This window comes from Drosophila guanche, unplaced genomic scaffold (assembly GCF_900245975.1).
Source record: "Drosophila guanche unplaced genomic scaffold, DGUA_6, whole genome shotgun sequence".
Taxonomy (NCBI): Eukaryota; Metazoa; Arthropoda; class Insecta; order Diptera; family Drosophilidae; genus Drosophila; species Drosophila guanche.
Window position 1 is genome coordinate 7425505 of NW_022995746.1, and position 13467 is coordinate 7438971.

The window sequence follows — 13467 nt, forward strand, 5'->3', positions numbered from 1 at the left end:
ATCTTTGGTATTTTTTCAGTATTTGTTGTCTATGTCATGGGTCCGTTCGTCTTTGCCCGTCCTTTGTCCGAAGATGTGCGTATTTACAGCCTGTCCTGCGTCCGGTGTCATGGGTCCTGCGTCAGTTGTCCGTTTGGCTGTTTGCGGGTCAAGGTTACGTTTGTTTTTAGGAACTCGAACCATTATTCTGTTTATCGTTCTGGGTTCGTCTGGTCAGTGGTCACCCGATTCTGCTAATCTCCACGCTCTGTCGCCCCGCTTCGAGGAAAGCTCCAGTTCCAGGCGCTTATTTGTTGCTTCTACACTTGTGTATCCCTGCCTCTGTGCGAGGAGTTCATTTATTTAGTTATTTTGTAATCATTTCCTTTTTGTCGAGGTATTTTCGAGGGTCGGTCGTTGTCCTTTTGTTGCGTCTGTGTGTCCGCTGACATGTGCCAGGCTGTCCGTCCGTTTGGTATTCTGCTCGGTACAAGGGTTTCTTCGTTATATTTGTCTTATATTTTAGCATAATAGATTTTAGTTAGTGTTCAAATGTGTTTTGTGTGTTTGTTTTTTGTATATCTATGTTACACCATCAATGAAACTAGTTTTTTTTGGGTAATGATTTGATTTGGAATGTCTTTTGGTTTGGGTTTCTTGTGTGTAGTTTTCGACCCTAACATAATGGGCACTCATATATATATTTGTTGGCTACACATCGATATATATAGGATACGTTATTATGTAATGCATATATATATGTATAGAGTTAATGGAGAAATCCGTTTAAACATATGTATTATAATTAGTTATGTTACTTTTGTTATGTGTAAGTTCCGTTCAATAGTCTACGCATGGTTGTTGTTTTTGTTCATTATTAATACATAATATTTGTTCGATTATGGTTATATGTTTATGTTTTATGTTTAAAATATACATCAATAATTGTTTTGTTGCTTGTCCTTTCGACTACAGTACGATACGTTTTTTGTTTTGTTAGTACACTTATTTAGTTTGATTTCATCGAAGACGTTTTAAATTGAAATTGTCGTATCGTATTTTTGTTTTAACTCTGAAAAAACGTTGCTTCAAGTACTCGTAAATCAATCGAAAAACTCACTACTAAATATTTGTTCGCTAAAAACAGTAAATCTGCAATAATTTTCTTTAGTTTTTTTGTTTCTTTCTACCACGATAATTATAATAATAATTTTGCCTTTTTTTGCAAGCCCTTTTTGATGTTGTTCGGACCTGCCACAGTTATTGTAATATTGATTTCTCATTTTGCTTTTATATTTTGTAGTGTAGTGTCAGTTGTGTTATAGTTATAGTTATAGTTATGTTCAAAACAAAAGTAAATGTAAACAAACAAAAACATTTTGCGTCGAGATAATAATTCTTGTATATTATTACTATAACTTTAACTTTGTTTTTTTCTTCGCTTAAAGTTAGTTTGAAATGTTTTCTGTTTTCTTATCTTGAGATAGTACTTGGAACTACTGTAACGCGTTTTCAACTTCTACGTAAAACTCTTTCTTTAATTGTGGTACTTTTGTTTGGCTTAAACTTTAAATCGATAAACGATAATAATTATATTTTTTTGCATATTTTTTTAATCTGTTGCTTTATTTTGCAGCAATTTGCATTTAACATCTCCATCATCCTTTGCTTGTTTTTATTATTTTTTTGTTCATTTTTTAATTTGTTTTTTTGGTTTGTTCGTTTGCCTCTTAGTCGTTTATTTTTTGTTGTATTTTAGTAACTGATTTGTGGTTCGTTCCTTGGTTCTTGTATCTTTGTGGCCAGTCCTTTGGTTGTGTTGCGTGTCTCGTGTCTTTGCAGGCTGCTCGACTGCATTAATACCGTGTGTTTCTGTCCTTCGCTTAATTTTCGTTCTAGCTTCTTAGTCCGTTTGAATCGTTCAAAGGTCATGCCTGAGTGGGGAGTTTCTTGTGATGATACGAGTATAACTTACTTAATTTTTTTGTTGTTTTTTTATCATTTGTTTTTTTTATCCAGTTTGTTCTGTTGCGGAATCCAATGGCTGTCTTCAAAATAGCTTGTTATGTGGCACATACTCCTAACCGCACCCAAAAGGCAGTCAGCAGCGACTTGCCACGCCCCCAAACTGGCCGTCCCAGCTTCTAGCTGCCCCAAGATAATGAATGAGAATGATAAAACTGTGACGCCAGCAAAATGGAAGCCGCAAGACGCCGCCGCACTGCCCCGCAGGTGCCTGATCGACTTGTTAATTATCGTACATATGTAAATATTTTGTTTGTGGGGTTAAAGAGAGTGTTGTGAAGCTTGCTCTTTATACTTGATACATTGCACATGGTGTGGTAAAATAATATATAATATTTGTAGTTCAATTTCGAATTTCAAATTTCAAATTCAGGTTAGACACTCATTTTGTTAGTTTAAGGCTAGAAATAGACAAATGACATTCACCGTAATGTATTGTATATGAATAAATATAATATAATAATAATATATTGTATATATAAGTGTGTTCTAGTATATATACATATATATAACATTGTATAATTAATTGTCATACACATCAATATATATATATAAGTATATTTTATGCCATGTTTTTGGTTGTAAATAGAACTTTTTGTTGTTAGGTACAAATTTCGTGTGTGTTTTCCTCCACATCCAGTGGATCATGTATATGTTTCAGCTTGTATATGTATGGGTTGTCAGTGTTGTGCAGTGTTGTGTAATGTGAAAAGTGTTTCTTTGGATGTTTTGTATACCATTTAGCTCGATTGTTTTCAGCTGATTTTTAGTTGTTTCGTTCAAGCACATCGATTAGAATAGCATAAAGTGTTGTTGCAAGTAAAAATGCCCCGTAATTGAATCCAATGCTTAATACCTAGACACACATATGGCATATATATAAGTTATCGTATGTTCCGTATGCCTTGTAAATATTTCTTTATGTATATATTCAGAGATGTCTTCTCCTTTATGGGGTGCAATTTAGGTATCTCAGCACCAACGCTTGGTGCCCGCGAACGGCTCTCTCCCCACCCCGGACGCACGCCGGTCGTGACGGGCTGGTGCACGCGCCGGTGCCGCGTAACAGCGGGGGCAAGCGCCGCTCACCTCAAGCTCCATGCGCTCACGCGGTGCTCATGTGAACTCAACAACAAATAAGTCTATAATCTATATGCATATATAGTTAGATAACCGATAGAGATGTGCGCTTGAGAAACAGCTTAATAATATGTCCGACTCCTTGCGCTTCCACGTTTTGGCCTTTTTCGTACCTTCCGATTGCTCACGCCAAATCATAGGAGGGAAAAACGCAAAACACAACGATCCAAAATGTTCTCTAACTACAACGAAAAAAGACCCCCCGAAACGCTGCGACAATCATATGTTTGACCTGAGGTTACTCCTTCCAACCCGATCCTCGCCTGATCCTGATCGATCGATTTACTTCTTTGCCTGCTGCTGCTGCTGCTGCTTGGCTGGCGGCTTCTGCTTCTGCTCAGCCGCCTTGGGTTGCTCCTTGTCCTTCTCCTTCTCCTTGGCTGCGGCTGCTGCTGCTGCTGCCTTGGCACTGCTGGTGGGCGCCTCCTCCTCGGCTGCCTCCTGTGCCTTGTCCTCCTTGAGCGGCTCCTTGGCGCTGCTGCTGTTGTTCACTGCCGGATCCTTGTCCAGCTCTCGCTTCTCGCCCGATGTGTTGGCGGGCAGCGCCTTGAGTATGGCATGAACCTCCTCCGCGACGGCCATTAGCACGAATTCAAACTGCTGCCGCGTGGCCACCACGCCAGCACGCTGATCCCTCAGATGCTCCAGGGTCGCAGCAATATCAATCTCACGCGCGCCCTTGTTCATGCGTTCGAGCACCAAATCCAGCAGGATGTAGGCGCCAGTACGTCCGGCGCCAGCGCTGCCATGCACCACAATGGGACAGGAACGCCGACCGCGATAGGATTTATTCACTTTGCTGCAAGGCAAGAGAGAAATGACATTCAAGAGAGTGAATTATGGATTATGGTTTGTTATAGCCACCGTCTAAAGTCGAGCAGTGCCTTGGCCTGTGCGGGCACACCCATTTGTGGCCAAGAGAGGAAATGGAACTGTGTGACGGTACGAGTTTCGCTTGTGCGCAAATTCTTCAAATAGAAAGAACGTACGAGGTAATCATCACACCAAATGTGTTCGCTAACTAGGTGAACCTGTGACAGGGGAGATTGCAGATTTAGTTGGAGTAGTTCTTGACAGCTCTTTGGACTTGCTTACTTCATAGATGTGATAGACCTCGGCACCTTCTTCCGGCCAGTAGCGCGCACAAGCCACCTCTCCGTTCTCCTGCAGTCGGCAGAGTGCGACAATGACAACGGCGCCCTGCTCCCAAATCATTTGCCAAAAGTGTGCCAGGGTCGAGGGTAGCGGCCCCTGTGCAGCCACATAAGCGGGTGCACGAGGATCATGATCGGTCTGAAAGGGAACAGGGAACATCAAATATTACAGAGAAGAGCAGCAAAAGTTGAGCCTTCAGCGACTTACAATCGTTGATGCATTCACATAGTCCAGACCCTCGGCATTGGCCAAATGATTGAGCACCACGCGGGAGTGATCGTAGGGCAGGGGAGCTCCGGGTCGATTCAGACCCACGCACTGTGGCTGGGAGGCGGCCTCTCGAGCACTTGGCTCAGCCTCATAGCGACACAAGGCCTCCCATTCACGCTGCAGACGTCCCTTGTTGCGCAAGTGATCCTCCATGTAGGACTGCAAGCAAAAGAGAAGTCAATCGAGACACCTAAGAGCTCTGTGCGTGCACCTACCAGCACCATGTGTCCCGTGGATATATCCATATTGGTCAGCGCGGGCTCCTCGCTCCAGGATGATGTGCTGGAGCGCGAGGACGGTGGTCTGCCGCTCTCATTCTCCTTGCTCAGCGATGTGATGCGTCCACTTTGTGCTGGTTCCGCGGCTCCCGCTGCACCACCCGCTGAGCTGCCACCGCCGCTGCCATTCTTGCCTGCCATGCGTGCGCGGCACAGCTCCTGGTAGTCCTTGCTGCAGGTCTCCGAACCGGCCATGCCCGACTGCAGGCCGCCCAGCTTGTCGCGCTTACGATCGTGCCGCTTGATCAGGATCAGGGTGACAAAGATCACGATCACCGCAGCCGCCCCGGCTCCGGCGAACATGTAGGCCATGATGTGGGTGACATCCGGACCCTGTTCGGCCAGCTCAATGCGTGAGGCCGAAACACTTGGGTCCTGCAGATCCTTGACCTTGTCACCCACCCCGGCATGCAGCACATAGAAGCCAACGCGTCGCTGTATGTTATTCTTGACGCCGCGGTTCTCGTTGATAATGCGTGCCACATCGCCGGCCGTCTTGCGTTCCGGATTGTCTGAGTTCACCCGGAAGCTGACTTCGTGCGGTTGAACGCTGCAACAAGAGGGGAGGGCATTAACAAGGGAAGTCTCAGAGGGGGAAAGTACTTACGTTAAATAAGAAAAGTATCCCTGCATGTGTAGTATCTGCGCCAGCTCATTCATTATGCGCTGCCCATCGTACCAACTGTCGATTCTGCAAGCAAAAACAAACACAAATCATCAACCGTGAAGCTACATTGGAGTTGCTCACTTCAGTTCACACAGTTGTTCACTGGTTCACTCACTAGTTCACTTGTAACCTTTAGTGAACTTGTTCCTCTGTTCCAGCACTGAACAAGCGAACTAGTGAGCGAACAACTGAACAAGTTCATTGAAGTGAACACTAATTTGCATCTCTACTTACGGGTTCTTGACGAACACATGTGCATATTCAGTGTCTACGGTGTGCGGCGCATGATCTTCTGCTGAGTGCTGCTCCTTAACGACCTTCTTCTTCTTGTGTGCCTCATCCTCGTCGCTGCCCTTGATGTGTGCGGGCAGCACCTCCTTGTTGCCCCGCGCCTGCTTCTCCGTCTCCAGTTGATTGCTGCTCACATCCACACCCACGAGCGGTGCTTGGGGTGGTCCCAGCTGTGGGCCCGGCTTCTTTACATCCAGTCGCTCGTGGCGCGCAAAGCCCAGCATGTTGGCCAGCAGCGTTTTCTTCAGAGCACGCGGATCGTCAGCCTGCATGGCATCCTGTGGCATGAGCAGCAGTCCACCCTCCGTGTAGAGTCGTTGGTTGTTGGCACGCGGTGTGTAGCTATTCGATGCCAGCATTGCCTCCTCCTCAATGGGTGTGAGGGAGTTGCGCAACAGACTCGAGTCGAAGGCCAGGCCCTGCTCCTGGGAGCTCACATCGTTCGGCCCCAACTGACTGAACGCCGGCGGACGTCGCTTCGACAACTCGGGAACAGCATCCAGTTCGGCATGCCGCACAGTCAGCGGCTCCTGGACCAGGCCCTGCTCCTCAGCGAGCTCTCGGAAGAATGAACTTTTCGGTGGCTGTGCAGCCACCTGCTCTTCCTCCCCAGCTGCAACAGGGACGTATTGTTTTGCACGTGCCCTGGTCCGCTTGAAGGGTGCAAAGTTATCCGGAAAGTAGAGCTCGCTGGACTCGTTGACCTCTTCGGGCACGTAAACAGGAGCCTTGGCCGCCTGCTGCTGCTGTTCCTGCTGCTCCTTCAGTTCCCGCTGCTCCTTCTCCTTCTGCTGCTGCTGCTCGACCATTGCCTCCAGCTGGTCCATGGCATTGGGCTGGGGCTTGCGCTGATACGGCTGTGGATCGGGCTCGGAAGCGGCCAGTATCTGGTAGAGTTCCAGCCGATTCTGTTGCTCCGCCTTCCGATCCGCATCCTGCTCGTCCAGCCGCAACTGCTCTTCGCGCTGCCGCTCGGTGTCCAGGAAGGCGTCCATTATGCTTGGCGTCTCCAGCTGCGCCATGCCCTGCCCATGCCCATGTCCATCCAGCTTGCCAAAGTGCTCCAGTTCCAGGGGATCGTGACGCAGTCGCCGTCGGTCCTGCAGCTGCTGTTGCTGACGCTGCAGCACGCTGTCCAGGTAGACATCATCCCCGACGGCATCCGGTGACTGCTTCTTGTTCAGCTTCGGAAAGAACTGCGCCTGACTCGGCTGCTCATAATAGTCCACATCGGTCTCCGGCTCGGGTGGTGTGAACCGAACATAGGCCATGGCGCTGGCCGGATCCCCAAACTCTGGGGGTACCGGCGCCAGATTCGCGCACAAATTGGGTGGCAGCTGCTGTTGACGTTGCAGCGTGAAGAGCGCTCCCTGGATGCGGCACTGCACGTACGGATGGTCCCAGCCTAAGCCGGCGCCCTGGAGCTCCTCCAGCATGGTGGCCAGCAGACGAGACTGTTCCTCAGTGAGGGGTGTCCTATGAAAGCGAACATTGGAGTTAGGGTAACAGTTGTTTGGGGAAACGGTAAAATGTTTGCTTACTTCTCAATGTCCTCAACATCGACACCGGTGGTAGGGATGCACTTGCCAAAGATATTGTCTGGAATAGGAGAAAAAGAAAGAAGAGTATTAGACACATGTCATCATTCTGTTTCCCACTGTTCCAAACAGCAGCCACGCAATGCGAAAATTACGGTGTATCGAAAACGCAAGTAGCCTCTATCTCAGCATTGCAAACCCAAGCTCGCTCTCAGAAACTTTTCTACCTGCTACGCAATTTCTATTAGTCGCTTTCTCTTTCTCACCCACACTCAATATAGCAGAGCAGTGCGCTCTCTTTAGCTCACAGCTGCGATCCTCTCTGAGCGGCTGCAGTGCACACTGCAGGAGTACCGCAATTCTGGCACATGACAACTTCAACTGTAAATCAACCAAGACACAGCAGAAGGAGAGAACACACAGTGAACTCCCGAATAATAGGCATAGCGGATATACACTGATCCGACACATATTAGTACCAATAAAATAAAGCTGTTGGCACCCTGCGGCTGTTGGCACTTCCTCAAGTTGTTATTTAACCAATTGGAGTTGTTTTACTACATCATCAAAAGTGCTCGATTGTCATGTTTATTCTGAATATTAATAGAGCGTGTAACTGCATTAATTTCCCCGCTCGCACGCTCGTTCGCTCTTAATACAATGGCGCAGATATGAAAGCACGCGGGACGGGCACTATTTTGCCTTTTGCCGCAGCGTGCAGTGCCCCTGCTTCAGCACCTTTTGTTTTCATTGTGATTTACGACCATTTAAATGCATATCCTTGTATCCGCGTATCCTTGTATCCTTGCGGCTTGCTTGTCTCGAGCGTAATTTGCATAATGTAAATGGGAACCGTGACTACAACGACTGGTGACTGCAGTCCGCACACAAACATCACTCCCCTTTCCCGTATGTGTGCACTAACCATACAGTACAGTCGCATTACAGTCGCCTCCCTCTCCCTATGCGGGTCAACCAGTTCTCTCTCTCTCTCTCTCTCTCTCTCTGCAATTTTCACCATTTTTCGCAGCTGCAGCTGCAGCTGCTTTACCAATTGTTCTCAGTCTCCCTATTCCACTCTCTCCCACCGCCACACACTCGGCTTACATAAGTAATTGAGTGTGTTCTCGATAATACACTGGCACGGCCACCCCACCCTCTCCCCATCTGTAATATTCTACCCTTTTGCACTTTGTGCCTTGGTGTCGCTCTTTGTGTGAAGGAGCCATTGAAGAGCTCTGCAAATACGAATAATATGCCATGTGGCTGAAGCTAAGACCCGACTTGGACTCCACACTCCGCTCCGGTCCGCTCCGCTACATACTTGCACGTTGACGCTGACCCACAAAAATGTTTAGAGTCTCGAGATGCATTTTCGGCAACAGTCGAGCACTCAGCAGTGTAAGGGGAGTGGCAGTGCAAAAAGATTGCAAATGGCAGCGGAAATCGACAGTGAAACTAACACTGTAAATACTTTTTGGGGTTTTTCTTGAAGCACTTAAAGCAATTGAAGGGTGCAGCGACCTGGTTTTCCGTGTGTGTTCTTAGACTACAAATGTGTAGCATTAGGTTACATTTGGCACACTTTTATTTATCTAGCAAGTACCTTAGTCTTAAATAAAATATTACCATGATTGCTATTTATTGCTATTATTTATTCTGGCTTAGGTCACTCCTAAGTATGTATACTCTGCGTCGCACAACGTTCCTCCTCGCTTTTAATGTGCAGTTCTGATATTTTCCCATATTAAGGTGAAGCTTTTCTGTTTTCTGCTTTTCTTCTCTCTTATTCACTCAAATCAAGAGAAAAAGAACCTCCGAAGCTTGATGCCTCATTAAGCATTCTTAATGCCGCGTATCTGGTGCTTCTTTTCGCATTTATTCGCACTCACTAAGCACTCCGCACACACCCCGTAAACTAGCCAGGATAATCCGCTTTTAGTTGCGGCAGGAAAATTCAATTTCCACAAAGTTAAGGGAGAGGCCTTTGTGGGCCCACTGATAACCACAATCTGTGTGGGAGACCTAAGTCCATCCTAACTGTGTGTTGCGTGTTGGTTGGGTGCCGTTCTTATCGCTTACTTACCATCGTAGCAGACCTCGGAGCGCGGTACGCATAGCGTCCTAACAAACTGGCAGCCTGCAAAGAGAAAGAGAGAAGGCACATGAAAGAGTTGTTGGAAGAGGAACGAGAGTAAAGACGAGACACTGGTGGGTGTTCCAGTTGAGACATAATGATGTGGTAAGAGCCAAATCAGCATTACGACGCTAAGCAGCCAGCAGCCAGCAGCGAGGCACCAGCCAGGCATCCTTCAGTGTCCAAAGCAGTGCCCCAGCACTTACACTGCTCCGCAACCTCCTCTTTGGCCTCCTCCTCCTCAGCTACCACATTTTGTCATTGGATGGTGTCATGTGCCGCTTGCTTGACTCTTGGCTAAATAAACGCTTTTTATGAGCTTGTCGCACATGACTAACACACACACAGCTGCCCCAGCTACAACCTCTACAACAACTTGAAGAACGTTTTTCGCCCCGTAGACAACTACAAATTCCGCAGAACCCGAGGCAGTGGGGCAGTAGCTATAAGGATGCCCCGAAAAATATCCTGCGCCGTTAGTCAAATGCCTGTCGTGCTGCCGCGTCCTGCCACGTTGTGAGTGACGTCAACACCCGCATCGCATCGCAGCGCAGGAGCCAGGATTTCCAGGAATTTGCTACTGAAAAATTTGCCTCCTCCTGCGGCAGCATGTGTAACGCACGTCCGCCTCTTTAGGGCTGCTCCATGCCACTCCACTGCCACTCCACTGCCACTCCATTCCACGCCCCAATGCCATCACTTTGGAACTTTGTTGTCAACAGTTTTCGTGGTCTTTGGGTTTGGCTTTAACTTTGGTGCGCTGGCGACAGGAACAGGAACAGGAGCAAGTCGGACAGTGACAGGCGACAGGGGGAAACGAGCATTTTCGACATTCGTTGGCCATTAATTAAGCCAAAGTAATTTCATTTTGGCCAGGCCAGCAGCACAACACCCACAAGCTGGTCACGTTTCGAGCGCTGTTTTCTTTTTAATTGCTGAATAATTGCAGTCACGACTAACCAACAAAAATTAGAAGCAAAAATGGCAGCAAGAAGCAACGTAAATAGTTGAGAGAGAGAGAGAGAGAGAAAGAGAGTCCTTTGATTCGTTTTCAGCATTGAAGTGCAGCACTTCAAGTACGGCTTTGGGTACTATAAACTCTCATTTGTGTGCCGTCAATAAGTGTGTGAGTGCCAGGCAGCTGTCTCTTTATCAATAGGCCCACACAGCCAGAGCCACTTGGGACGTGACCTGACTGGCAGAGGAGCAAAAGGAGCAGCAGCAGGAGGAAGCTGCGCAAATAGAAACTAATTAAATAAGAGCTCCGTCCGCTCAGTGGCAAGGCCAATTTTGTGGCAAGTGCGCGCTCTCATTGTGAGTGCAACAAAAGGTGAGAGCAGCTCCTCATCCACGTCAACAATGCCGCTTCAAGAGACCAATCACGGCGTGGTCTACGGGCTGCCTGAACGGTTTCTGCGCCCATAAATATGCCACTTCATGGACGCTGTCCAGGCATTGTTTTTCCTGTGTGTGTTTTTTTTTCCTGTATTTTCTTCTTCCGTTTCCCTCGTTCGCTGCCTGCTGATAAGACCTCGTGGCGTATGCGCAATATGCGCTCTATGTGCCACAATTTGTAGGCTCATTTTCAGGTCCCGGTAGCAGCTGCAAACATTTGCGAAGCGACCAGGCTAAAAGCTTTTACGGCCAACTGTATCCTTGTCGGTTCAACTATCAGAGATTGTCTGTCTGCCAGGATGTCTGTCTGTTTCTTTCAGCTCTTCGAGTGATGCAACTATTATTTATAGACGTTTCGATTTTCACTCCCCCCACACACCGCAACAAGAGTGATGGAGATCCACGCCAAAGAAATTGCAAACTGGAAATGCATTCATCGGTTTGCTCTGCCTCGAGTCCAGTCAACAAATCAAAATCCCTGATGTCAGTTGAGGAGGAGGCCATCGTTCTACTGTGGTGCCCGAATTGATTGATCAGTTTTTGCGCTTGTGGCCTTGGATACTTGGCTCCAGCCTGCATGTACCTCTGGGGAGTGTGTGGGCGAGCCAATCGTATTTCATTTTCTAAGCATAAATTATGCCACAGAAGAGACCAGAGGGCGACGCAACAATTTAATAAATTTTCTGCCTCAAGGCAGAAATTGTAAATTCCAAACGCACCGCAGAGGGAGGGAGAGGCAGTCCTGGTGCTGCCTCCTACTCGTATTTTGATTGATGTCCACACAGCGCCACATAGTTAAAAGGAAGCAGCTGCCTCCTGCCTCCTGCCTCCTGCTGGAATGGAATGGAATCTTTGCTCAGCTGTTTACTCAGCGAATGTCGCCTGGGTCCAGGGTGCAGGTCCTGAGGTCCTGCTGCTGTTTGCCATTGGGTCAAGGCATTCCTATTTTTTTCTGCATTTTTTACAACCAGATTTCCGTTTTATAACAACATATTTTTCGTTGCTGCTGTTCGGCCACGACGACTCGGCACGTGTGTCTCTCCGTCCGACATCTTTAATGACAGTAACGAATGTCCACACTCTGATTACGTGTGTGTGTGGGGTGGGGTGTGTACACACTGGCGGGCAAGCTCTGGGCATGCAAACAATCGTTTTATGGGAACAGTTTTGAGAGCTGTATTCTCCAGTTGATACCCAGGTAGGCAGGCAGGCAGCTTGTTGGGCATTCCATAAAATGAATCTCCCTCTCTCTCTCTCTGGGGATGTCGATAAAATTGTGTTCTAATTGGAAAAATATGAGCAAACATGGAATTAAATGAGGAAAACTCCTTCCGAAGAGGAAATGTTTGCAGTAAGAGCCCAAAAATGTTATATTAAAAGCCTAACAAAGTTACAACTTGCAAAGCCAACAATTTGGGTCACAGCAGAGCACTTGCCTGATCTTGGAAAAAGTTCAAGTCAGAAGTCAAAAGTTTCTTTTGAGAGCCACAAAAATATAATTAGGAAAGCAACAAATTTCGGCTTAAAATTACGCGACAATTTGTGGAACTTTTGCGCAACTTTTAATCTTAAATCTTCTAAAAAAGATTAAGCAAAAATAACGAGCACATTAAAGGATGAAAGGACATTGTAACAGTCGCATTACAGACACGCCCCCAGGGGGCACAAATATTCAATGGAACGCGTTGACAGTACGTGTCAATTCTGGGGCAAAACAAATGTCAGAGGGGGAGGAGAGGCACTGCGGCGGGCAGGCACAAAGAAAAGTAAATAACAACAAAGGACATTAATCACGACAAAGACAAGAGAAGCGAAGGAGGAATGGGGAGAGGGGCGGGAAAGCCTCAGCGATGCAAGTGTTCCTCTCTCGTTACAGGGCAGCACAACAAGCACACAAAAGGCAGAGGCAGAGAGCGAGAGACTCCCACCACATGGCTGCTGCGCTGCTCCCAGCAAGCAGTGGGATGGCAAGCAGTGGCAGCCAGCGTAAAGCAGTGACTGGCAGGCAGGCAGCTTTGGTGCTTGTTTATGCATTAAAGTCGCACCGCCCTGCCCTTGCCCCTGCCCCTGCCCCTGCCCCGGCCACCCACTTGACTTTGCTAAGCGTTTAATGCGCTGCCACGCACACATGCAGGGCGCCACAAAACAACACCAAGGGAGAGAAACCTGCGGAATGGCGGCTGCAATGCCTCCATACACTGGCGGCACGGTTCTTCCATGTGTCCCACTGCCACTGTGTGTGTGTTTTGCTATGCAGCTGCAAAAAATTGTCGCCAGCTTGGCAGCTTTATTAAGTGTAAATAAGCGGCGGCATTTCACAGCACAACTGAGAGGCGATTGCTGTGCCGTAGCCAACTTTTTTCGCAGCCAGTCACATTCCACTTTGAGTGGAGCATTCCATGGAGCCTGCACGCCGCTTTGGGAGTGGGGAACAGCAGCCTCCTACACACCATTTGGCATGGTTCTAGCTGGCTTTTGCTCCTCCCTTGAAATGGTTGTAGCTGCCACCCACTCTTCCTTCCTCCAAAGGACACACTCGCTTCCTTTTCCAACATGTTGCTGTGCTGGCTTTTCGTTCATTTTCTTTTTTTC

General features: G+C 47.6%; 1 protein-coding gene across 4 annotated transcripts in view; it reads right to left on the reverse strand.

Annotated features, from left to right (window-relative positions):
• Positions 1 to 2578: 2578 nt before the first annotated feature.
• LOC117582529 (receptor-type tyrosine-protein phosphatase N2) overlaps positions 2579 to 13467 on the reverse strand; it is a 32815-nt gene continuing 21926 nt past the window's right edge. The window contains exons 3-11 of one of the 4 annotated variants that reach the window (XM_034270331.1): positions 9430 to 9483; positions 7347 to 7404; positions 5749 to 7281; positions 5455 to 5538; positions 4785 to 5397; positions 4507 to 4728; positions 4240 to 4437; positions 4009 to 4175; positions 2586 to 3943 (exon numbers count right to left, since the gene is read on the reverse strand). In XM_034270331.1, the coding sequence (XP_034126222.1) occupies positions 3427 to 3943; positions 4009 to 4175; positions 4240 to 4437; positions 4507 to 4728; positions 4785 to 5397; positions 5455 to 5538; positions 5749 to 7281; positions 7347 to 7404; positions 9430 to 9483 (3446 nt within the window). In that variant the 3' untranslated portion in view covers positions 2586 to 3426. Of the gene's footprint in view, positions 3944 to 4008; positions 4176 to 4239; positions 4438 to 4506; positions 4729 to 4784; positions 5398 to 5454; positions 5539 to 5748; positions 7282 to 7346; positions 7405 to 9429; positions 9484 to 13467 lie in introns of all 4 variants that reach the window. The other 3 variants (XM_034270330.1, XM_034270333.1, XM_034270332.1) reach the window with 3 other exon arrangements.